General features: G+C 59.9%; 1 protein-coding gene across 34 annotated transcripts in view; it reads left to right on the forward strand.

The window, feature by feature from the left end:
• NRXN2 (neurexin 2) overlaps positions 1-20,334 on the forward strand; it is a 108,200-nt gene extending 87,866 nt beyond the window's left edge. For 17 of the 34 annotated variants that reach the window (XM_027045808.2, XM_027045811.2, XM_027045816.2 and 14 more), the window contains 4 exons: positions 1,504-1,593; positions 4,960-5,285; positions 7,596-7,674; positions 18,833-20,334. In XM_027045808.2, coding sequence (XP_026901609.2) covers positions 1,504-1,593; positions 4,960-5,285; positions 7,596-7,674; positions 18,833-19,719 — 1,382 coding nt within the window. In that variant the 3' untranslated portion in view covers positions 19,720-20,334. The remainder of the gene's footprint in view (positions 1-1,503; positions 1,594-4,959; positions 5,286-7,595; positions 7,675-18,832) is intronic. The other 17 variants (XM_027045829.2, XM_053202969.1, XM_027045830.2 and 14 more) reach the window with 3 other exon arrangements.
• The last annotated feature ends 1,373 nt before the right edge of the window (positions 20,335-21,707 follow it).

Consider the following 21,707-nt stretch of genomic DNA (forward strand, 5'->3'; position numbering starts at 1 on the left):
ACACCAGCGACCTAAATCTGTAGGGAAGGCAAGGTCTCATTTGCCCCAGAAGCACCCAAGGAGGCACCTGCCACGCACGCATGAACACGTGGTGTGCTTGTTCACGAGAGAGGTCCACCGCAGGCCCGGCCCCGGTCTCACCGGGCAGCAAGTGTAGCTGCGCAGTGTGAGATGATCAGAAAAGCACCCCCATAACACGTTATTGAACCCTGTGTGTGGTTTCAGTGGGAAGAGTGGCCAGGTTCCCAAAGGAAATCATTTCTACTTCCACTGCTGCAGACTGGAATAATCCACAGCCTGTGGATGCAGGGAGGAACACACAACTCCTAGGCACACTGGCAGACCCCTTTCCACAGGCTCACTCTCCCTCCCTCTCCCTCTCCCTCTCCTCCCCCCCCCCCCCACATATACACCCCTTCCCTCCCCATCTCCAAGAACTAGACAATGGTGAGTGGAAAGAGGGACAGGTGGGCACAGCAGGGTTGAGGAAGGGCGGGGTTGGGAATTGGGGAAAGGAGCTAGAAGGAGAAAGGCTAGTGAGTGAGAGGGGTCAGGAGCTGGGCTGGGTCCCCAGGGCAGAAATGAAAGGGGACCTGAGCAGAGACGAGTCTGAGGGTCTCGGAATGCGACTGAGATGGGGAAAGAGAGCCCGAGATGGCAGGGCTGGGTGCACCTGTAGGGAGGGGCCCAGGGCAGGCAGAGAGGGCTGCCAGGGTCTGCGACATGGCTGTGGAGAAGGGCAGGGGGGCGGGTGGGGCTGCTGGGGGGCGTGTCACCTGTGGTGGGTGGTGGCAGGTAGACAGGATCGTGGGCAGGCTGACAAGGCTGCAGAGCCTGTAGGAGGCGGAGATTAAGGCGGAAGCTGGTGGGGTAGGGGGGTGGGGTGGAGCTGGCAAAAGAAGGTGGAGCGAGGAGCTGAGCACAGAAGGTAAAGGGAGCCGAGATGCCTGGAGAAGTGGTTTAAATCTCACTGTTAAGCGCGAGTGCCGGGCCGCCCCCTAAATGCCGCATAAACCCCACTTAACCCATCCCTCCCCCTTCTAAACCACCCTCTAAACTCAGTAACCAGCTGGGCCACTGAGGCCCCCCACCCCCTAACTTAAACCCGCTAAATGCCCCTCCCTGCCCCCCCACCCCACTTCGGGATGGGGAAGGAAGGTGGGTACCACAGCCTGAGCACAGATAAACCTGTTTAACCTCTGGCCTTTGACCTTCCAGCTGCCTTTTCTTTCGGTCCCCTTTCCTTTTCTTCCATGTCCCTGTCTTTTTCTTTGGGTCACTCGTTGCCCCCAGGGTGGGGCCGGCTCCGGATGGGAGCCTAGGGAGGGGACACGGGAGGACGGGGGACCCAGCGTTTCTTCTACCACCTTGGGTGGACCTTCCCCCCCTTTCCGTTGGATGTCGCTGCTTACTCTGAGTCTCCTGAGAAACGCGTAATTACTTTTCTAACTCCTTTGGACTTCGCCGCCTGAGAAACCTACTGTCTTTCTAAACTTTTCCAAGGAAACTTTGATAACGAGCGCCTGGCGATTGCTAGACAGAGAATCCCCTACCGGCTTGGTCGAGTAGTAGATGAGTGGCTGCTCGACAAAGGTAATTAACCAGAATTAATTAATTAATTAATTAATTAACTTTAAAAACACTATCTTAAAGGTGCAGAGCTCTCTCTTTCCCCACCGTGCCTTCCCCATCGCCCGCCCCTTAGCGAGGGACTGATTTTCCCACCGGGGGTGCCCCCTTCCCCTCTGGAGTCAGTAGTCTGTGTCTTTAGAGGGGTGGTTTTGGACAAGGGTGGGGTTTTTCTCAGAAGAGGGCTTCTTCCAAACCTGGCATGGGCTGGGATAATCCATGGGATTCCTGGACCATCCCGGTAGAGCAGGCTGGAACGCAGATCAGATGGGGAGGGAGGTTTCCCAAAGGGCCAGCAGCCAGGGCAGCCTGCACTGCACTTAGGAGCAGGAAGGCTCTGGGAAGCAGGAAGTGCTGATCCTAGGATCCAAAGGGAGGGTAGGAAGGCTTCACCAGGGTCCTCCTCGAAGGAGGAAAAGAAAGAGTGAGGGCCTGCCATCCTACTGGAAAGACCCCCCAAGAGAATGGCTCCGGGGCACTGTCTCTGGAATGGGCCCACGTTGGTCCAGAAGGCCTCTTAGAAGGAGCAGAGGCGAGGGCAGGGGGCCTACTAGGAGGTAGGGGCAGGGACAGGTGTGTCCCACAAGGGTTTCTGTGTGTGCCGAGCTGATGAGGAAGACAGAACAGGCTAGCTGAGAGGCCACATGTAGCGAGGCACTGCTGGGTGTGAGGGAGAAGGCCACTTGTCGCCAAGGGAAGTTGGGGCCAAGGGCAAAGCCATCCCATTCCCTTCGGAGAGGGGGCGAGCTCTGTACCTCTAAGGCTAAACTCTAGGGGGGCAGTAGCAGTGTTAAACCCCCACCTAACCAGCTGATAACTGTGCTTTTAAATGTCCACTGGGGCCTGCCCCAGCTAAAACCCCCAGATGTCACCTCCAGCCCCCCACACAGCCAGTGGGGACTAAACATGCTGATAACCAGATGTGATAAATCCGTAACAGGACAAAAAGTTAAAGGGACTGTAACAGACATCGCTAAAACCTACAGCCCCCAGCCGCACTGGGTTGCTGTCTCCAGCGGGGCGAACTTTAACCCTTTGAGGAGTTCACGGCGGGCGGGGCCACAGGGGCCGAGTTCGCTAACCTATGTAGCTTCCTCTCAATCACCCACTTCCCTCTCCCAGAATCAGAGAGGCCAGGGGAGCAGCCTGGGCTGAGGCTGGGACAACTTGTGACCCCCCAGGAGGCAGAGCTGGATGAGCCCTGGTGGGTGGGGGGGGGGGGGTAGGGAGCGGGGCTTGCAGATCAGGTGAGGGTGAACCCCAGCCGTCCTTTCCTAGCTGCGTGGTCACCCCTTCTCTGGAGACCTCAGTTTCCTCTCCTGGAAAGTGAAAGATGGGGCAAAACGCTCTGGTATTTCCCAGAGTGTGGAAGCGGGGAGCGCACCTGTTGCCTCAAGACTTCCAGAAGGACAGGGAGAGCGAGCCCGCTCAGCCTACCTCCCGAGGGGTGCTCTGGGGAGAATGAGATGAAGTAAGGAAGCGGGAAGGTATTTGAGAACAAGATCTGGGCATTGTTGGAGGGATGCTTTTACTGTCAGCATCTGGCACGTGGTGGGTGTGCGATAGATATTTCTCGAATGAATCAATTTCCAGTTCCAAACCATGTCCGGTGAAGCCTAAGTCCCGTGAGATGCTTCCCGAGAAAGAGATTTGTGGGAAAACGAGCCTGGGAAGTGCTGGCTCCTGTTCCCGCCTCTCGGAGCTGCAGATGGACATTGGTCTCACAAAGGTTCTGGGAAGTCGTGGGAGAGAGAAAGAAACCTGCTGTTTCGTGGTGAAGTGGTCGCTTCCCAAACTGGTTTGACCACTATACACATTTCCTGTCCGTTTTCCTCCTAATTCTTATGGCGGGGAATAATCTTGGGAGGAGATAGTCCTTAAAGGGCTTCCCCGGGTCTGGTATTCTAGCTGCTACTGACTAGTTCTCAGCTTTGGTTGCCTCCGGCTCCCCCCCACCATTGTAAGATGGTGACTCTGTCCAGGGCTGAGTAAGGTGCCAGGCGGCCAGAGGGCGCCGGAGGAGGAGGAGAGGCTGAGCAGAGGGCCAGGCAGACGCATCCCGCGCCCGGTCACTGGCTAGAGGCCAGATGGCCGCGCGGCCCGGGGAACCCGTGTTTCCAAAGAGGGGTGTTTCACAAGTCGGACTGTCCTCAGCCCAGGTTTCGGGGGCAGGGCTTTCAGGCACCTAACTCTAAACCAGATCTTTAACGAGGCACTAACCAGAGGCTAACAAGGGCTAAGCCAGGTCTTAAACCCCCCCGGCGCCAGCAGCTGAAGGTCCCGGGGGCAGGGGGCAATGTAGTGGTTCCTCTGCCCCCCGCTTCCCCCAAATAAGCAACACCAAAACCAAAGTTAAATCTAAACTTAAACATAATAAATGTCTTTTCTAAAAACCAAACCAAAGCAACAAACTCAGAGGGTTAAACCGACCCCCAGATCCACTAAAACCAAAAAGAACCGCCAAACCCCACCCAGGTGGGAATTCTGAGGTCTAACTGCTGAGCGAGGAGCGAGATTGGAGCTGGAGCGGTTTTTTGGGCTGTCAGCGAGCGAAGCAAGGTCCCTTTAACGTTTTCCACCTCTGTGCCTGCACATCCTGGCGGGGAGGAAGGCCTCTGCTCTCCAGGGCCTGGTCCCCGGGCAGTGGCTGGGCCTTGGAGGGGGGAGGAGAGAGGGGAGCCTGGCCAGAGGTCAGAGGGCTTGGTGGTGGCTGGCAGGGCAGAGTGAGGTCACCCTCACGCACGCCGGCCCTCCTCCCACGCACCATCCTGACCTCTGGCACCTCGGTGTCGCCTCCCACTCTGCTTTGACACGCGCTGACCACTCAGCCTGGCAGTCTCCTTCTCTGTCTCTGCCTCTTTGTCTGCTCTGTCTGCTGCTTCCGAGGGCTCCATGGCTCGGGGCTGGACACTGGGTGTGGGACGTTTGGGGGAGCAGAGGGAGAAGATGGGGATCAAATTGAGGGAAGGGAAAGAAGGGGGGGCGATGCCCCTGGAGCAGGAGAGGAGAGGGGGATGGGAATATCAGAGGCATGAGCATGGTGGGGACAGGGGGGAGCTGGGCTCCCTTTCCCAGCCCATGTGTGCCTTGGGGACCCTCCCCCTCTGGGGTCCCCACCTGGCTGGGCTAGGGGCTGTGGCTGACAAGGACTTTCCCTTTGGTGTCTGCCCCTTCCTCGTTTCTCCTATCCACCACCCCCACCCCCTTGCTGATTTCCCTCTCCACTCCTCTTTCCTTCCCTTGGCTTCCCTCTGTTCTCCCATCCTGTTCTGATCTCTCCCCACTGCCCGTCCCTCCTCTGTCACCCCTACCAATCTCCCCGCCCGCCAGGCCGCCAGCTGACCATCTTCAACAGCCAGGCTGCCATCAAGATCGGGGGCCGGGACCAGGGCCGTCCCTTCCAGGGCCAGGTGTCCGGCCTCTACTACAATGGGCTCAAGGTGCTGGCGCTGGCCGCCGAGAGCGACCCCAATGTGCGGACCGAGGGCCACCTGCGCCTGGTGGGGGAGGGGCCGTCCGTGCTGCTCAGCGCGGAGACCACGGCCACCACCCTGCTGGCCGACATGGCCACCACCATCATGGAGACCACCACCACCATGGCCACCACTACCACGCGCCGGGGCCGCTCCCCCACACTGAGGGACAGCACCACCCAGGTGAGGGCCTTTTGGGCTGACGGACAAGGAGTGAGACTTTGGCTGGGGGAGAGGGCCGATGCCTACGTAGCCACCGGGGCGCCCCAGAGAGGGCCTGGGGGGTCTGGCGGGATCCCGGAGACTGCCACCTCATCCCTGTCACAGTGATGGGTCGGGTGAGGTGGGAAAGGTCTCCTTCCGCGAAGCGGCCTTTGCCCTGGTGACCAGGGATGCTGTATATGGGAGGGTGGGCACTGTTTCTAGGGACCACTCCCAGGGCTAAGGGGGAGTTTGGTACTCCAGCTAGACCAGGGAAGACCGCCCTACCCAAGAGGGAGGAAGTCTGGACTGGGGTGAGGGTGGAATGAGCCCATCTGCCTGCCCCATAACAAAGGCCATGCCCAGTGCTGTGTGGGCAGCGAGAGAGAGATGGATGGAGCCAGGATAGCATCGCTCTGGGCAGGGCACGTAGGTGACGGCCCTGGAGGGGCTAGAAGCCCAGCTGGTGGCGGCCCCGCCTCTGGAGGCTGGTGGAGGCCCGGAGCGGCGTCTCCCTGACTGCTGGTGTCCTCGCAGTGGGACCGCAAGCCCGTCCTCCGCCTGCGACCTTGAGCAGGTGCCACCGCGTAGCAGGCCTCAGTGCCCTCTATGGCTGTGGGTGTGAGGGGGTGTGGGTACAGACAGTTGCCTGGTGCTTTACCCCCACACTGCCTGCCTCGCCTGCTCAGGTGCTCTCTCTAGAGCAGGTCAAGCCCAAGTGACTTGAGTTTATCTTCTCTTATACCTGGAAGAGGTGGTACCTGGGGGTGAGGCTGTGCTGGGGCAGGACAGGCCCGGCTTTGCTGGTGCCAAAAGCCAACGGAGCACGCGTGACTCACAGAGGCAACTTGGGGGCCTGGCTGAGTTTTCCAGCTCTTGCCAGGAGAGATCACACCTGGCATGGTAGACCTTATTTAATCACCCTGTCCCCGCGGCCCGAGTCACCTCTGTCCCTCATTGCCCGTGGCTGTCGGGCCTCTGTGCCTGGAGAGAGCGCTGTCCTCCCCGGGGCGAGGGAGAGGTTGGGGGTGGGGGGGGCGGCCAGGGGGCCGCGCCCCGGGTCCACCGCCAGCCTGCCTTCAGCGTCTGTAAATGAGGGCCGGACTCGATGAGCACTAAATCCCCTCCTCCCTCCCAGGCCGTGTGTAGGGGAGCCTGGCACTGGCTGACGGCCTCATCCAGGCACGAGCGAGAAGTCTGCACCCCCTTCCCCTCTGCCTTTGTTGCCAAGAGAAGCTGGGGGACCCGAATGCCAGACCTTGCCCTAGGGAGCGGGGAGCCCCGGGAGAAAGGCCTGGCCCTACCCAAGATTGGGCAGTGACTATGCCCGGCGCCCATGGGCAAGACAGGCCCACCAGTCTCAGTGGGAGGGAGATGGGCAGGCCATCCAGGTGGAAGAGAGGTGGGGGGGCCCCAGGGGCCACAGTTGTGCTGGAGAAGCCCCCGCAGGACGGACTGGTGCTGAGGGGCCAGGGTGCAGAAGGAAAATCAGTGATCTGAAGATGGGGGGGTGGGGGGAGGGGCAGGGTGGAGAAGAGGCACCCCTCCCCACCCCAGACTCCTCCCACCCTTGGCCTTCAGCAGCCTTCTCCCCACATCCCGCAGTCTCCTGGGCTCCCTTCCCGCCTGGACTCTGGGTTTCCCCGCTTGGGTCTCCTCCCCAGCGCACCCTGAACGCACTCCCCTCCCCGCCCCTTACATTTCGCTCATCTTGGGGATTCTCTTTCTCTGCAATCAGGAGGAGAGAAAATGCTGACAAAGTCGTCTCCGGTTGTCGTAGCAACCACAGCCCTAATTATTGTGTGCAGCCTGGTTCTGGGCTCTGGGAAGGGGGCTGGGAGAGAGAGGGGGGTGGGTGGGGGTAGTGAGGGTGGAGCCAAGAACCACCCCCCGCAACCCCCCACCCTAGGCCCTGCTCCCCCTCTCTGCCTGTGCTGGCCTCCGGTGGCCCCCACGCCTTATCTCCCCCCTGCCCCGGGCCCCCTTGCTCCAGCCCTGCACCCCCAGGTCCAACGTCAGCCTCCCTGGCTTCCTAGAAATAAAAGACACAACATGTGCCGGCTCACCGACCCCCAGGAGCCGGGCAGCTGCTGCAGGGCGGGTGCTGTCCAGCCTCGCTCTGCACATCCGGCGGAAGGGAGGCCCTCGGCCATCCAGCCACAGGCCAGGGTGTGTGTCTTAGCCCAGGACCCGTCTCCTGTGTGGTCCCACTCAAGAGGTGGCTTTGGGACCTGTTGACCCACCCGCGAACCTTCTTCTCCCCCCCCGCCCCACCCTTCCTCTCGCCCCCAGAACACAGATGACCTCTTGGTGGCCTCTGCTGAGTGTCCGAGTGACGACGAGGACCTGGAGGAGTGTGAGCCCAGTACTGGTGAGTGCCTTTCCCCCCTCCCCTGCCCCGGGCCCGGGTGACGCTGATGGGAGGGGGGCGACTGTCCCTGCCACCTGGCCCAAGCCCACGGGGCCTGCTGCCAGGCCTTCACTTGCCCTGATAGCTTCCTCTGCCTTCCTGCCATTGCCCTCCAGGTCCCTCCAGTTGTCCCTCTGGCAAGGCCGTTTCTGGCCTTTTGGTACCCCAGCCCCCCGAGTTAGTGAGGTCCTTAGCTTGGGATCCTGGGGTTGAGGGCCAAGGAATGCTGGGAGGGAAAGAGGGGGACTTTTTCCCGAGAAAGATGAATAACTACAGCTCCCATGAGTCTTTATGGGGTGCGAGCTGGGGGTGGGGTAGGAGGGGGAGCGCAGACCTAGGAACTACAATTCCCATCAGCTCTTGAGTCCAGAACTACAACTCCCATCAGCTCTTGGGTCCAGAACTGCAACTCCCATCAGTCCCTGAGGCCTGATTTTCCCTGGGTCAGTAGTAGAGGAGACCTCCGCTGGATCCAGAACCCTCCTCATTCCCAGTCTCAGAGAGGTGGCCAGACACTCTGCCAGGCCAAGCTGGGGCAGTTATGCCACACGGCAGCTCTGTGCCAGGCAGTGAGTGGGCTGGGGCGGGGTGGGGTAGGAGATGTGCCCCTAGCCAGACACGTGACCCCTGAGGAGCTTGGGACCTGAGGTCTGGTCTAGATTTCTAGAGGGGCAGTTGCTCCAACAGGAGAGCAGGTGCTGGGAGGAAAGGCTTCCCGGGGGTGGCATTCCAGGCCTCTGCTGGATCCTTCCAGCTGGAGAGCTGGGCTCGGCCCCAGCGAGAGACCAGGTTGGCAAAGCAAGGGTGGGCCTCGAGTGCCAACTGAGAAGTGCGGGGTATGGAGTGGCACGGTGGGTGCGAGGGCTGCTCAGCTGAGCAGATTGGGGGTGGCTGAGAGGAGCCAGGGGGAGGGAGGGCCTGAGGAGCTGAGGTCCTGGTGCTTATGGCTGGCAGCGGGAACGGAGGAAGGACTGAATGTGGCCAGATTTCCCAGGAAGGGATCGTGGGACCCGGTGGTGGCCTGGATGAGCTTGTGGGAACCTCATCCCTTGCTTGGGTTTCCAGAGACTTCTGGTTACCTTGCAGTGGGTAGCACCTGGGCTCTGGAGGTTGGGGCAGATGCCTGCGGGGTTGGCGACGGTGATGGGGTCAGGGGAGGGGGTCAGTCTCACTGGGGCATAGCTTGTGAATCCAGCCTGGCGGGGGCGGTCTGCCAGTCCCAGAGGAGACGCTCAAGCTGAGGGTAGGTTGCAACCATGGAAGGAGTGTGGGGAGAGCAAGAAACACCACGGAGCCTTGGGGCAGAGGCTCAGGTTCCAGAGACCAACGGCAGGGGGAGAGTCGGGGCACAGGCCCCCAGACCCCACAGGCCAGAGCTGAAGAGCGTTGTTTGGTGGTCCGGGGCCCTGAGGCACGTGGGGGAGCTGCAGGCTGTTGGGCTGCAAAGGCCTCCCCATCCACAGCCGAGAGCTGGTGCTTTCTGGAACAGACGCCGTCCACTGCGGGGAGGCCCCTCTGCTGGGGGGGCCATCTGGCTGCATCCCACTAGGCGATCTCAGCTCAGGGACGCACCTTCATGCTCTGCCGTTGCTTTGGGAGGTTCTGGGCACCTGGCAGCTTCCACGCAGCACTCTCCCCCTCAACCCTGCTTTACCTCTTCTACCCAGTCAGTTACTGGGGTTTCCCGTATATGGAAGCAGCTCCCCTAGCCCGGACCTGCCGAAAGGGGCCGTGATGATCAGCTCCACGAGAGCCCTGGGATAGGACTCCGGGGACACAGGGCTGTGTGGGTCTTGAGAAAAGGGCACTTGGCCCCATCACATGTGTTTGCACGCATGTGCTCACTCTGGGGGGTGGGGGGGAGGGACTATGGGGTGAGAGGAGGGGTCTGCTCTCCCTGGACCCCGTGGAGAGGAGTGTGGGGCCACACGGCCACCGCGCAGGGACAGGCAGTGCATACTGGGCCACACCGGGGCCACACACTCCCCGAGGTTCGAACTTTCCAGCCGCCACCTGGAGTCTTGTCAGGGGCCTGGATGTGACGGACGCTGAGTCGTTGAGTGCGTGCACCGGTTGGCCGAGCTCCCTTAGGTTGTGTTGGGACAAGGGAGTAAAGGGGAGCTGAGGTAGGCAGGTCGGCCGCCCTCCCTGGATCAGAGGGCCAAGCCCCTGAGGGGAGGGTGGAGGGTAGAGGAGGACTAGAAGCCGGGGGGGGGGGGGGGGGTAGGGAGAGGCTGGTGGACAGCCTGGCACTGGGCTTTGAAAATAAGGGCAGAGCGTACGCGTAAGCCTCCAGAGGAGACCGACAGAAGCCAGAGGTTCTCCTCCAGGTGTGCATGGCACGTGTGTGTATTTTCATACACACACCCGTCCCATATGCTTCAGGTTGGAGTTTTATCCTGATGGGAGGCCAGGCAAAGACCAAGATGACTCCAGAGCCCCTCAGGCTGATCTAGACCATGCCACCCTCCCCGTCTACCGAGAAAGGGGACTCCAGCCAGAGACCCTCTTGTGCCCCGGGTGCAGGGAGGCTTTTCTCTAGCACAGGGCCGGGCCTCCTTGGGCTCCGAGGTCAGTGTTAGAGGAGGAGGCAGCCTGGCTAGAGACAGTGGCTACCCAGGGACTGACCCCAGGGACCCCAGGCCGTTGGCATCCCTCCCACCTGCCAGATCCTCCTCCCTGGGTCCAGATGTTAAGCCTGGGATCATCCCCACTCGCTTTCCACCCTTCCTCTCCACTCGGGCCCCTTCCCAGACCCCAGGCCCCACTCCTCCTTCCCATAGCTCGGTGAGATCATCGTCCAACGTGGTTATTTCACGTGAGGTTGGCAAGCCAGTCAAAGAAGGGTATGGATTGATGGGCACTGTGTTTTCATTCTTTTGAGAGGGAGTGCCTTCAGCGGGGGCGTGCTCTGCATCGTGGGGAATGTGGCCCACCACCCCTCGCTGTCTTCGCCAGCCTGACCCACACATTAGGGTATGGTGCCCTGTGGGGACTTGAGTTTGCACCCCTTGAGGCACCGAGGAAGGGCGCACACGGACTCAGATCCACAGTGGCACACGTTTACATGCGTGCACACGTGTCTGACCAGGGGCGCACGCACGTACATCCGTGCACACACACTTAGGGATCTACCAGCAAGCTCACGCACACCCACTCGCACAGGTGTGAATACGTTCAAACCTAGACGGTCACAGGCCGTTCGCACCTCAGACCAAAAGAGGCGCACACACGCTTAGATCTAAAGAGACACACGTGTCGTCCGTAACACACAGACACACGGCTACTGAGACCCACAGAAGCACAGACCCATACAGCCGCGTGTCACGGCTCCACCCAAGTCCACACTCATGTTCAGGCCTCCGGTGTCCTGCCAGTAAGTTCGCACAAACCCATACAGGTGCCTGGTCTTACACAGACGCATGCTTACATTCATACCCACGTGTTCAGAGACACACACACGCACACACACTCGGAGACACGTACATTCAGATTCACACATGCTTGGAGACATACACATGGTCGGACCCTTCAGGGCATACACACTCGTACGGAGTCCTGCAGTGGTGTTTACACGTGCACGCGCGCACACACACACACACACACACACACACACACACACACAGACGTCTACACTGGCCCGCACAGGCACCCACGGATACCGATGCGCTTACTCGTATGCTCAGATGTCCACTTACTCGTATGCTCAGATGTCCACATGAGCTACTCACAGATGGGCTCGTATCCTCAGGCCCTCAGGCCGCACATACGTGTTCAGACCCAATAAAACGCATGCCTCTGTGTTCACACACAGGTGAGCACATGCCGCTGTTCAGACCCCCGAGGGCACACACACGCGCGAGCACTCAGATTCATATAAGCCCCCCACGTGGCTCAGACCCACAGAGCCAGCTCGTGCGCTTACCCTGTGTAGGCATGACCCTTCGGAGGCTTTGCGCCCATGCATACGTACGGGAGACCCTCAGAGGCTTAACCCCACAGACACGGGCGCGCGCGCACTCAGACCCACACATCTAGCTCAGAATTCACAGAAGCACAAATGAGCTCACATTCCAGAGTTTCTTAAGATAACACCAGTTGCCATAATAGATCAACTCCACAGCACCTGTAGTTTAATACCTAGAAATTTATTTCTCCTCTACAAGCACTCGCCCAGGGCCTGGCCTTCCGTCTGGAAGCCACACTGTCCCCACCAGGTGAGGTCCCGAGTTGCGGAAGGTGACCCACGGTGGGGTCACGCGCGGGTGGGTTCTACGGGCCAGGGTGGAGAGGGGCGCTCATTGCTTGCGACGATTCTGCCCGCGGCCATCCGGAGCTCAGTCTCCTGGCCCCGGCTCAGCTTCCAGGAAGGCTGGGAGGTATGGCCTTGCCGTGCCCCCGGGGAGGAAGCAGAAACAGATGCGGTGACCAGACCAGCTAGCGATTTCTGTGTCCAGTGTGGCCTCTGGGTCACCAACAGTCCATTTCACTCTTTCTCACACCCGCAGAGCACGCCTCCCCCTGCCCCCCAAGGGAGACACCCTGAAGCCTCACCCCCTCAGGGCTGTCACTGCAAAGGGGAGGGTGTCTGGGAGATGGCGGCCCGCTTGGCTGGGTCCAGACTTGCTCCTGGGTGTCCACATGTGGTCTGGATCCCCGTGAACTAAAAGAGTAATCGATCTCACGGACCACACAGCTCAGCCCAGCCCCGAATCCAGTGCGCCAGAGTCAGCCATCACAGTAAAACCTGTCATGCAAAAAAAGAGAGGAATGGAAAACCCCCCAAGACCCCTAGTTCTAAGCCTTGAGGAAATCCAGCCCCCCCTGCAGTGGGTGAGACTCTACCCCTGCGGTGGGGAACTTTCTTCCCTAACCCCCGTCCTCTACTGTCTTCGAGAAACTCCCTCTCCTTGGTTTGTGGCCCTGGTGCTGCCTCTGTGAAGGGCCTCCCAGTTCTTATCCTCCGTGGCCTCCTCGGAAGTGGGTGTTGGGAAAACGTCCTCCTTGGGGACTCGGCCCACTTCCTGCCCCTGCATATTTGGGGGCCCAGAGGTGGTTTCTCAGGCTCCAGCAGTCAAAGCGGCTGCCCTCAGAGTTCTTTCCCAGACACACTTGCGAAGCCCGTTTATTTCCACGTTGCTCTGATCATGGAATCAGAGCCTGTCTCTTCATTTAGCGATGACGCTTCTGAAGGCCTTCGAAACAGCAGGTGGGGAGGCCACATCCTCCATCTGATCTGTGAGGCGAAGCCGAGGCCTCCTTGTGCAGGTAGACATCTCACGGGGTCATTGTCCCTCACAGCCATCTTTGGTCTCTCTCGCGATTTGTAGTTTGGAAGCATCGGCTCTCTGGACGCTTGGCAAGCCCCGCGTTTCCGGGCTCTCTCTGTTGCCTTCGTCTCTGCTTGCAAAGCCCCCACTCACTCTTGCCTAACTCAGTCTTCTTATGATGCATTACTGAAAGCCGAAAGGAAAAGCCGGCATTGTCACCCCAACTTTCCTGGCACATTCCCTTGGGGCCTCAGCCTCCGCCGGCCCACGCTCTGCCCCGTAGGGCATCACAAGGAGAGGCTGGAACCCAATGTCCCGCATCGTACGCTGCTTCATCTTTCCAGCCCTTTCCCTGGCTTGTTACCTGAAGCCCACGGGTTTTGGGGGCACACAGGTCTGGTTCGGCATCCGTACTTGTGAAGGCAACGTGTGTTTCTGTAACAGATAACCCCCAGATCTCAGTGGTTTCTTCCAGGGAAGCATCTCACTCAAGTGAAAGCCCACCAGGGTGCTTCCCCATCAGCAGGTGGCTCCGCCCCAAGGAGCGCTTTGGGAATCCAGCCTCCTTCCATCCTGGTAGCTCCTCCGTACTCAGCAGGCAGTTTGCGAGGTCACTGGAAGGAGGGGAAAGGGCACGCACGCGGGAGACTTTCCCAGGCGGCTACTAGCAGCGGCCCCTGCTCAGTCATACGGCCACACCTACTTGTAAGGGGTGCTGGGAAATGTAGTCTTGCAGCCCAGGAGAAGGAGACCATGAGTTTGGGGAAAGAGGCATTCACAGAGGCCTGCCTCACACGCTGGGACCCACGGGGGCATGCACCCATGCGCACAGGAGTTCAGACCCAGGCTCAGAAGCAGGTGGACCCAGGCACAGCCAGGGGCTCGCTTACACGCACGCGTCTGTGCAGATTCCCTGACGCTCACGTGCTCAGATCCGTTGAGGTTCATGTGCACACGATGCCCAGGTGCACAGGAACAGACTCTGAGGGGTGCGTTCCTGCACGCGCGCGCACACACACACACACACACACACACACACACACACACACGATACGCATCCGCTCTGACCTTGAATCCGCCTTGACGCTTGCCATTGGCTGTGCTGGTGTTTCCGAGTGGGGCGGGGCGCCATCTTCCAGGTCACTGCACGCAGTTGGGCACAGGTTGTTGTCTACTGGAACAGGTGAGTAAGGGCTGAAATCTAGCCAGTGCTCTCTGCTCACCAAGCTGCGTGTCCTGGTCCCTGGAGCAGGGCTGTGGCCTCCAGGAAGCCAGAGTACCTTTTTCTAATTGTGTAAAGAGAAGCTATTCGCCAAGTCGTGTGCGTGCAGGTCTGTGGCCACACTGAGGGGCTGCCTTTTTGCGAACCCACACGAAACGCCCTGTGGGCTAGTGGCTTTCTTGCTGTCACAGCCTGGGCAGGCACCCCGCGCTGGCGGACGGGGCCTCAGCCAGCCGATTGCTCAGTCTGTGACACTCAACCTCAGTGCTAGGTGCTCTTTTGGGAGTAGGCACGTCCTGCTTGGGTGGGAATGGGGTTCTTGGGTACATTTCCAGTCAGGAGTCGCTGTGCCCTGAAGGCAGAAAGGGCTCAGTTTGCTGGTCTCCTTGGCCAGAATGGCATTCTCTCTACTAAGTGGGACTGACATGTCCTGGCATTCAACTTAGGAGTTGGGTGGGGGGTGGGGGGGCTTCTGTGATCCGTGCTCCTGTGAGTATTTCCCAAGTGCTGTAGCTGCCTGAGGTGGGGGAGGGGTGGGAAGTCCTTCTCAGACTCCCGGGAGCACCCCATCCCAATGTACAGCCTTGTAGAGCTGGACCCGGGGTCCCAGGCACCCCAAGTCTTCCTCAAATGCCCAGTGGGAAGGGGAGCCCCTGGTTGGACTTTCACAGTGAGGAGTCTCTGAGGGGTCCTCCCTTCCTCCAGAGCCTGCTAACTCCTCGCCAGGACAAGCTTGCTGGACCCTGGACCAGTGAACGAACGACCCCAGGGAAACCCAGTGCCCTATGTTACATGCGGCTTGCCTGCCACAGAGCCAGTACGGCTTTGATCGAATGTGGGGGAAGGAAGACAGCGCGGGGTCTTGACAGCGTGTTATCTTGTGGGGACAGCAGGAGCTGTGGGGTGAGGAGACGGAGGCTGGGGTGCAGGGCCATGAGAAGGGGGCACCAAGGGGCAGTTGTGGTGGTGCGGAGGATGTGGGTGAGAGCGGGACACCCTCAGGAGACGCCGTCAAAGCCTTGGACAGAGAAAGGCCCAAGGAAAGCTCCCAGAGAAGCTGGGGGACACAGGGACGGGGCTGAGACCCAGATATGGAGGCAGGACACAGCTGGGGTTGAAGGGCAGAGACAAGAGTCAAGGTGACCAGGCCTGGGAGGGCTCTGGAGCCTGGGAGACGCTGCACAGGGGGACCTTGGGGGGCCTGTGTGCCCCAAGGTCCTAAAGAACCAGTGAGTTGGGACCAAAGGTTGCAGAGGGCTCAGGCTGGGCGGGATTTGTCTGTGGTCCAAGGCCTGAGGCCCTCCTCCCCCACCCCTAGCCTATCTGGGGGTGAGAGGGTAGAGAGACAAGGTCTGTGCCCTGACCAGCCTGATTAACCCCTGCAACCGGTGGCCCCATCCAGCATCGAAGGTCGAGATGGTGATGGGTGAGAGCTGGGTCAGGCCGAACTCAGCGGTGCTGCTCTGTGTGGGTCAGGAGAGGAAGGGTGTTCAAAACCCAGTTGTTCTGGCCCGTGAGGGGCTCCCACCCCATCCCCAGATACCTAGCCTGGCCGGGCCCAGAGGAAATGCCTGGTGAGTATTCCTCCCCTTCCCTTGGTCAAAACACGATGAGCCCCCGCACCAGGCCCAGTGCTGGGTGCTAGGGAGATAGACAGATGGGCCTTGAACCTTCCCTAGCAGTGAGCCCAAACCAGAGGCCTTCTCGGGAGAGGAGGTATTTGGCCGGACTCGAAGCACGAGTGAAATATTAGCAGGGGCGAGGTGTTCGGAACGGAAGGCGAAGGTCAGGAAGAGGGCCGGTGGTGTGGCCCAGCAGGGACAGGAACTGTGCCGTGACGGGACACAGGCTGCCAGCCTCCCCCTCAGAGCTGGGAGCTGAATGTGCTCTTTACCCAGGGACCAGGGTGCTGGGCCATCCATGGTGGGTCCAGGGCTCAGGAGGGGATGGGGAGATCAATTATTCATCCATAGGCAGGAGGTCCACAAGAGCCAGACCTTGGCCTCACCCTGGGCCTGGAGCCCAATGCCCTAATTTTATAGATGAGGAAGCTGAGAGCTTGACAGATGAGGAAGCCCAGAGCGTGACAGAATCTTGTCCGTGGTCACACAGTAATTAATGACAGAACAGGTCTGTGGCCTCCCAGGTTAACAAGACAAGAGTCAGATTACTGCAGGCATGGGGAGGATGAATCAGGCCTTTCCAGGCTCCTTGTGAGAACTTGACCCTTCCCTGGTCTCTGAGAGCCACAGAAAGGACTGGAGAGTCCATTTGTTCACCTTGCCTGATGCAGACACCGAGTGACCTTGGGAAGTCCTCCCCACCCCGGGCCTCAGCATCCTCTTCCATACAAAGCTAACTTTGGACGGTCCCAGCTCCACAGAACATGCTTGTCCGCTTTGGGCTCAGTTTTTCAGTGTGGCTGAGCCCCTGGAGGGCCAGGTGCCCTGGGGCTTCACAATGCGGGGTGCAGGTGAGCCCTGGCCCAGGGGGAGATGGGAGCCTGGTGGGAGGAGCAGCCCGGGGAGCTAGGCAAGGCTACGAGTTCAATGGCAAGATCTTGGCTGTGGCAGGCTAGGGTGGCCAAGGACAGCTCTGCCAGATTTTGCCGGAGCTTGGGATCAGAAGGATCAACAGACACAGAGGCATAGGGGGCAGGGAGCAGGAGAAGAGACACCAAGATGTGGCAGTGGCACATGGCCGGGCGTGGCGGCAGTGGGGCAGGCAGGGCCTGGGAGTGGAGCCCCCGGGGTGCTTCCTCTGGAGGGGATAGGGGGCTTAGGGCCCGATCTGTGAAAACCACGCCCTGCAGAGACCAGGGAGAAGCACGCAGATGGGGGCAGGGCTTGGGTGTAGGGCGAGCTAGAGAGGAAATCTCCAGGCCCAACCAGGCCCAGAGGTGTCCCTCTAAGAGGAGAGAGCGCTCCCAGACCTAGACTCCAGCTGGATCTACCCCACACCAGTGGGATGCAGTATTTGCCAGAGGGGCAGTGGGCTGATGGGGCTTGTCAAGTTGTTGACCCCGGGTCTGATGGGAATTGTAGTCTGTGCCCCCCCCCCCCGCCCCGGCTCCAAGGGCTAATGGGAGTTGTAGTTCTCACCCTTTGGGGCTGATGGGAATTGCAGTTTATGCCCAGGGTACCACAGTTAAGAGACCTAAGGGAGAAAGGGAGGAGACCTAATCACCGCCCCCCAACCTTCCCGACTAGTCCCCACCCCCCCCACCCCCGCCCTGGGCCCTATATTAGCAAGTGCTTCCTTCCCAGATGGCTGTGTATGTATTTTCTTTTCTTTTTTTGCTTTCTTCTTCTTTCCGTTGTTTTATTATTGTTTTAAGAATAATAAGAGGGCCAGAGGCAGTCCAGCCCTGGTCAGGTCCTGGCGGCCCATGGGGGTTCTGGGGAGGGGGAGGGGGGAAGCCAGTGGGGGTCAGAGGTGGAGGGTGAAGAAAGAGCACGTTGGGGAATTAGGGTTAGCGCAGGAGGCAGGAGTCGTGTGTTCCTGTCCACCTCCCTCCCTCCCTCCCTCCGTCTCTCCTTCCTTCCTTCCTTCCCTCCACCCCACCTCCCCACCTCCCTGCCTCCACAGGGCTTCTCACACCCTCTCCCAGAGTCCTATGGGACAAGACCCTCCCCCAGCCTGTCTCCTCCTTGCCCACTCTTTCTCATGGACTTTGTCACCTCCCACCTCAGTTTTCTCCTCTTCCCATGGCCAGCCTGCAATTAACCTTCAAAGCTGCTTCCCATGACCATCCCCCCCAAGTCCTCTCACCCATGTATCGATTCCTCCATGGCTGCCAGTACCTCCCTTTCCCCCAAGCCCTCCTTCCCACTGCTCCCTCCTTCCTCCCATGCTGTCACCAAGTGGTGGTAACAGTTTCCCCAAGCGAGCCTGCACTGTGCAGATCTTAGCTTTGTGTTTAACGAGGGGGAGAGGGCACAAGTGAGGGAGGCGAGAGAGCGTACAGGAGGAAGCAAGATGTCCAGAGGGAGAGAAGAGCGAGGGAGGGAGATGCCAAACAGATAGACAGAAAACGTTGTACGGAAAAGTTGTTTTTTCTTATTTTTTCCGGGAGAACCCGCTTACACAGCTCTGTTTGTAATTTTTTTCTTCATGCTAAAATCACACGGCCTATTTGTTGATGTAAGTTGCCTGAATTCCGTGGTATGCTATCTTCTTTTTTAAAAAACAAAAGAAAAAAAAAAAACAAAAGCAAAAAAAGAGAAAAATCTAGAAAAAAAAAAACCCTAAAAGATATTGTTGTTAGGTTTGTTTAAATGCTGCTCTTGTATGTGTTTTTAAGCCTTAAACCAGTAGAGTTTTTTTTTTTTCCGTTTCTTTTCGATTTCCTTTCCTTTCTGTTCCTTTTGGTTTCTTAAGACAAAAGACCAAAACCCAGTGAGCCGCAGAGCCCGTGCGTGGGGTGCCCAGGGCATCCGAGCCGCTGCCCGCTTAAAGCGCAGCGCGCCGGCAGGCTGGCGGGCGGGCCCAGCCCGCTCTAGTCTCCGCCAAAGCCAATTGGAACCGATTTGGGTGTGTGAGGCTGTTGTTTCTCTCTCTGTGCCAGCCGCCTGCGCCCTGGGCCCTCGCTGACACCCTCTCTTCTCTCTTCTCTCTCTTGTTCTAGGAGGAGAGTTAATATTGCCCATTATCACGGAGGACTCCTTAGACCCCCCTCCCGTGGCCACCCGATCCCCCTTCGTGCCCCCACCCCCCACCTTCTATCCCTTCCTCACGGGCGTGGGCGCCACCCAAGACACCTTGCCCCCACCCGCGGCCCGCCGCCCGCCCGCCGGGGGCCCGTGCCAGGCCGAGCAGGACGACAGCGACTGCGAAGAGCCCATCGAGGCCTCGGGCTTTGCGTCCGGGGAGGTCTTTGACTCCAGCCTCCCCCCCACGGACGACGAGGACTTTTACACCACCTTTCCCCTGGTCACGGACCGCACCACCCTCCTCTCACCCCGCAAACCCGCTCCCCGGCCCCACCTCAGGACAGATGGGGCCACGGGCGCCCCCGGGGTGCTGCTGGCCCCCTCCGCCCCGGCCCCCAACCTGCCCGCGGGCAAAATGAACCACCGAGACCCGCTGCAGCCCTTGCTGGAGAACCCGCCCCTGGGGCCTGGGGCCCCCACGTCCTTCGAGCCGCGGAGGCCCCCGCCCCTGCGCCCGGGCGTGACCTCCGCCCCCGGCTTCCCCCATCTGCCCACAGCCAACCCCACGGGGCCCGGGGAGCGGGGCCCGCCCGGCGCGGTGGAGGTGATCCGGGAGTCCAGCAGCACCACGGGCATGGTGGTGGGCATCGTGGCGGCCGCGGCGCTCTGCATCCTCATCCTCCTCTACGCCATGTACAAGTACCGCAACCGCGACGAGGGCTCCTACCAGGTGGACCAGAGCCGGAACTACATCAGTAACTCGGCCCAGAGCAATGGGGCAGTGGTCAAAGAGAAGGCCCCGGCCGCTCCCAAGACGCCCAGCAAGGCCAAGAAGAACAAAGACAAGGAGTACTACGTGTGAGCCCCGGCACCGCGCCCCACTGCCAGCTGCCCCTCCCGGGACGGCCCCGGGAGGCGGGTGCGGCCCTCTCCCCGCCGGGGGCTCTGGGGACCCGCTCCCTGGCTGCCTCAGACTTCTCTCACGAAGAGGAAAAGCAAAAAAAAAAAAAAAAAAAAAAAAAAGGAAAAAAAAAAAGAAAGAAAAGAAAAAGAGGGAAGAAAGAAAGAAAAAAAGAAAGAAGGAAAAAAGAAAAACAGTAAAGGAAACCCCGTGCTCGTCCCCTTCCTCCTGCCGTCGGGTGCGGCGGCACCGTCAGTCCCGGGGCCTGTCTGTCCCTCTCAGCCCTGCGCCTGCCGGGCAGGGCACGTGCTCACAGCCCTGGGTTGATTTATTTTTTTAAGGGGGGGGGGTAGTTTTATTTTGGTGGGGTTGGGCGGGAAGGAAGGCTGGGGGTTTTGTAAAGTGTCCACTCCTCGTCCTGTTTAATTTCCCGCAATTTTTCTTCTGCCCTCTGTCCCTCCTGCCTTCCTTCTCCTCCCAAGCCCTCCGGCCCCCGTCCCAGGCTTGCCGTGTCTCTCGGTCCCCACCCTCCCTCTCTCCACTTCTTTTCTCGTGTGTCTGGTTTCTCCCTTCCTTTCCTACCCTTGGGTTTCCAGAGTCGGTGGGAGAAGGGCGGGCGGGTGGGCGGAGCGGCCCAGCGTGGGGGGGGGGGGCGGGGCGTGGCGGGGCAGTGGGCGTTGCCCCGAGCGCCCCGACTCCGCCCACCAGGAGGAGGCGCTTGCCTGGTGCCGCCCAGGGAAGGGGCTCGGGCCGCCGAAGGCCTGTTCTGTTGTGTGCCGCCGGGCGACGTGCATTGATGGGGAAGCTGCTGGAGGAGCAGGGGTGGGGGGCGGGTGGGAGGGGAAAGGCAAATGCAGATATATATTAAAGACAAATAATCTAGATACCGCGAGCAGCGGCCTGTGGCACCCGTTGGGCGCGGGCACCAGGGAAGAGAGAGAGCGAGGCATCGCCCGCTGACTGCTGGGGTCACTTCTCTGCCCACGGGCTCCCTGCTCCCCCAGTTTTTTTTCTCTCTTTGTTAACAAATGTGTCTGAGTCTTGGAAAACACCCCAACCCCGGAAATGTGTGGGAAAAGAAAACAAAAACTTTCCAAATCCAACGGTCCTGTGCAGTTTTTTTCCGGGTGGGTACCGTTGGGACATTGGTCCTGGCTCTGGCCTGGGGTCTGGGCCCGAATTGTGGCCCATGAGAGCTGGTAAGTAGCCTCCAAAGATTTGGGCCGAGCATGGCTTTGGGCTCCTGGGGGGCGGCTTGTCTTTGTCTCACCCCTATGTCCCTCCTGGCCCCAGGATCGGGCCAGGTAAGCAGCTGGTCTGTGGTCTTGGCTGAGCCCACCCACCTGAGCTCTGGAGGTGATCAGATCACCAGAGGCAAGAGCATCGTGCTGCCTCCTAGTGGCCACATCGGGCCCACGCCTCTGGGGGCTGCTGGGGTCTTGCTACAGCCCTTGGGGAAGGTGGTGGTGTTCCTGGGTGGCCAGGGCTCCAGTGGCTGAGTGCACATTTGCCCCCAGTTCCGCCCAACTCCAGGGTATCTGCTTTTTCTGCATCTCTAGGGATTTGGAACCTAATCTCTGCCGCCCCGCCTACCCACCCCCTCCCGGGCCCGGTCTACACCGCCCCAGTCTACGCTGCTCGCCGGCTGACTGTGGGCAGCTCCTGCAGCTGTAGATAGAAGCAGAGCTTCATCCTAGGGCGTTTGCTCCTTCATGGAGACACTGAACAAGCCCACGGTCCCAAACACGCGGAGAGATGGGTCTGGATTTGAAACTCTTAGGTGAGGGTTAGGTGCCAGCGTCCTCAGGAGAGAGGAGGGTGGATGGTCTTCCTCTCCCAGGTGGCAGTTTGGGATCGCCATGCCGCTGGGCACGTGAGCCCTGACTCAGCCGTGCTTCTGTCACTCAGGTCTCCTCCACTTTCTGCTTGGTGGATCTTGCTCCCCTCTC

Source organism: Acinonyx jubatus, chromosome D1 (assembly GCF_027475565.1).
Source record: "Acinonyx jubatus isolate Ajub_Pintada_27869175 chromosome D1, VMU_Ajub_asm_v1.0, whole genome shotgun sequence".
Lineage (NCBI taxonomy): Eukaryota > Metazoa > Chordata > Mammalia > Carnivora > Felidae > Acinonyx > Acinonyx jubatus.